The 3,455-nt window shown below is 50.0% G+C and overlaps 1 protein-coding gene across 1 annotated transcript in view; it reads left to right on the forward strand.

Annotated features, from left to right (window-relative positions):
• The first annotated feature begins 337 nt into the window (after positions 1–337).
• PLEKHM2 (pleckstrin homology and RUN domain containing M2) overlaps positions 338–3,455 on the forward strand; it is a 19,551-nt gene continuing 16,433 nt past the window's right edge. Inside the window, exons 1-5 of the mRNA XM_007950789.1 lie at positions 338–427; positions 868–974; positions 1,346–1,455; positions 1,996–2,095; positions 2,640–2,727. Coding sequence (XP_007948980.1) covers positions 338–427; positions 868–974; positions 1,346–1,455; positions 1,996–2,095; positions 2,640–2,727 — 495 coding nt within the window. The remainder of the gene's footprint in view (positions 428–867; positions 975–1,345; positions 1,456–1,995; positions 2,096–2,639; positions 2,728–3,455) is intronic.

Here is a 3,455-nt window from a genome sequence, read left to right on the forward strand (position 1 = left end):
TAGGATTGCCCTACCTTCCTTCCGAGGAGTGGCTGGTGGGTTTGAACCGCCAGCCGTCTGGTTAGCAGGCAAGTGTCTTAGCCACTATGCTACCAGAGCTCCCAATTATGCTAATAGAGCTGCCTTTTCCTCCGCCAGCCTTAGAGTACATGCTCCGTGCTACAGTTCCTCTCACCTACTTTCCAAATTGTCTTTTATCAGCACAGCCTGGGAATAATATCTTTCTTTTTTTTTTTTTTCCCCTCACCAGTCACTCCTTGGAAGGATGACTGGGCACGACTGCGCAATCTACTTGGAACAGTATCTTTCTTGGTGTAGGGCTTGACATGAGCCTGGCATGCACCCAGATCCATATCTGGTCTTGCCAGGATCCACAGGCAAACTCAGTATCCTGTATCAGCTGCTGGCAAGAAGTCTGTTGGAGCAGGTGCCCCAGCCCTCAGCCCTCAGCATGTGCAGAGGGGCCCCTCCACTTGTTGTACAACTCTGGAATGGGGGCTATTTACACTGGGCATCATGAGGAGCCATTGATAGGGACAACACTGTATTTAGTGTCCCCTGGAGTTGTGTGCGGTGCCACCTAAGACCTACACGTGAACTACAAACTCCTTGGTAACATCAGGTTGTCACTATGCAAAACTGAGTGCTTCTTGGGGAACAGGCTATAAGGACACAGCCTTTGCCTTTTGGAACCTCCAATATAGTGTAAGCAGCTGGTGCCGGGCAGTTCAAGGTCATCTTCTCTGCTGGGTATCACAGGCGCATCATTTGTCTCTGCTTTTCCCAGCTACCTTCTTGATACCAGAACTTCTGTAGCCCTGCTCTTCATACATTTCTAATTCAGAGTTTTTTTTATTTGTCTTTCAGCTGCAGAGCTACTTTGCTGCCTGTGAGGATGAGACCCCAGCTATCCGGAACCACGATAAGGTTCTGCAGCGTCTATGTGAACACTTGGACCATGCCCTGCTCTACGGGTAAGGAGATAGTTTCTAGAGATGGTAAGGCACAGCAGGGCATGACCAGGGCTTGAGTTGCTGCCAGAGATAAATCTGTAGCCTTGTCCACCTTTTATTTCTTCTTTCTTTTGGCGGAAAGGGATTTGTCTCACTCAGCTGGGCTGCAGGCTTTCTGTAGGTAATCCCAGTAAACTGCCTCTGGCAAGGCATAAATGACAAGGGAGAGAATCAGCAACCAGCGAAAAGGTGTGTTGGTTGCCTAAGGGATCTAGAAGTACCTTACTTTCAATCCTAAACTCACTACTGACCGTAAGGTGGTAGACCAACTTTGTGCAGCTTCCTAGGGCAGCCCCATTTGGATCATAGCAGCTCCTGTCCTGTTTTCTCAGACTGCAAGACCTCTCCTCTGGCTACTGGGTGCTCGTGGTGCATTTCACCCGGAGAGAGGCCATCAAACAGATTGAGGTGCTGCAGCATGTGGCCACCAATCTGGGGCGCAGTGAGTAGTTACAGGGGCATTCTGGGAAGGGACCAGCTCCGCTCTGCTGTGGGTAGCTTGGGGCTCAGGCTTGGCATCAGGGTCAGCCCTGGGAGGCTGATAGCCTTGTGATGTCAGAATGCCAGCACCCTCTTCTCCCTGTATATGAGAGCTGGTCAGCTCATTAGTGATGGGGTGGAGGGGAGCCAGAGATGAAGAGAGCTGGACACTGTCAGATTCCAGCTCAAGCATGTGTTGAGGCATTCTGTTTCTCCCTGAGCTGGGATAAATGCTAGCATACAGAACCAGTGAGCACTCCTTAAATTCCTCAACCCATCTGAAGTTTACAGTCTGCCCTCTTTCTCAAAAGTTTCCTGGCCAAGCTGCAGGCTGGGGTCTGGTGGGGGCAATAAAGATTTCAGGGCTTTTGGTACTCTACCAAGTGAGAAGGCTGCTGGAGTCCTTGGTCCCCTCACCCACTCTTTCTGCCCTTGCTTGGCAAAAATGCCAGCACCCTGATGATCTATCTTCCTTCCAGTTACTCCTACCCTTTGTCTGCAGGCCGGGCCTGGCTATACCTGGCCCTCAATGAGAACTCACTGGAGAGCTACCTACGGCTGTTCCAGGAGAACCTGGGCCTGCTGCATAAGTACTATGTCAAGTGAGTTACAAAACAGTCTGTCTCACAGTTTAGAGCTCCCCTTAGAGGCTCATCCCAGACACTCTTGTTATATGGATATCTCAGTGTGCCCATCAGTGGCCCAGTCTAGCCTTGCATGCTGAGGACGTGTCAGTGATGGCCAGAGCCACTGAAGCCTTACCTACCAGTATGACGGCTTTTGCTGGAAGTACTGGTGTTTCCCCTAAGCTCTGTGTAGCAGTTGGTGCTCTGTCACTGCTCGATCCTCCAACCAGGCTTTAGACCAGTCTAGAATGCACACATCCCCTTTGGCACAATCTTTCCTGGGGTTATTGCAGGAGCAGAGTATTTATAGCAGCTGCCAAGAACCTGGTGAGCCTCATGCTACCGGCTCCATATCTGAACACACTGTCAGTGCAGCTCTGCACCCAGTGGGAGAATGCCAGAAAGGGACAGGGTACAGTACAGGAATGGGGGTGTCACGTGTCAAATTTCAACACAGTGAGGTTGGACCAAACTGGTAACCAGACCCAGAATCACCATCATCCCTCTGTGTGTCTCGCAGGAATGCTCTGGTCTGCAGCCATGATCACCTGACTCTCTTCCTGACTTTGGTGTCTGGGCTGGAGTTCATTCGGTTCGACCTTGATCTGGTGAGACACCATAGCCATGCTCCTTGTGGGACTGGGAGGAGAGGGTAGTATGGGTAGATTTTTCAAGTCCCTCTTGGGGAACCTGTTGAGTTATCTAAATAGGAACAAGGCCCTGTTTGTCCAGCTCAGGGAACAATTTCAGGGTCTGAACAGTCGAAGTGAGAAGATGGTGATTCTTTTTGGTTTATTTTTGGCCTGAATTCCTGGCTCTATGTGGCTTCTCCCACCTCTTTATCTCACCTTGAAGAAAAGCCACATTACCTGATACATTTTCGCACTGAAGTATTCACCTTCATGTTGGGGACATGAGTGTTAGAGGGGACAGGTGAGTCATCCCTGTGCTTTCTGGGATTCTGGCAGGTGCCATTGGCTCCGTGCTCCCCAGTTGATGTGCTCTCTACCACCATCTTCAAACTCTCAGGTCCCTCACTACCATGCACTGTAGAATGTGACATTGGCCCAGAAGGAACTAAAGAGGCTCCAGAGTAGAGAACAATCATGGGAGAAAGAAGGACTGCTTATGCCCAGGCAGACAGGTCTGGGGGCAGGAGCACATGGAGGGATGGACACAGGGAAGAGGTAACTGTCGGGAGGAAGTGGGAGGGGAGCTGTTGCATTGGGGTAAATTATGGTCAATGTCATGAGACAAAGTGTATGTGAACTACTGTATGGAAAGTGAATTTTCTCTGTAAACTTTCACCCAAATCACAATTAAAAAAAAAAAAAGA

Source organism: Orycteropus afer, unplaced genomic scaffold (assembly GCF_000298275.1).
Source record: "Orycteropus afer afer isolate SDZICR_OR568_19922 unplaced genomic scaffold, OryAfe1.0 scaffold00288, whole genome shotgun sequence".
NCBI lineage: Eukaryota > Metazoa > Chordata > Mammalia > Tubulidentata > Orycteropodidae > Orycteropus > Orycteropus afer.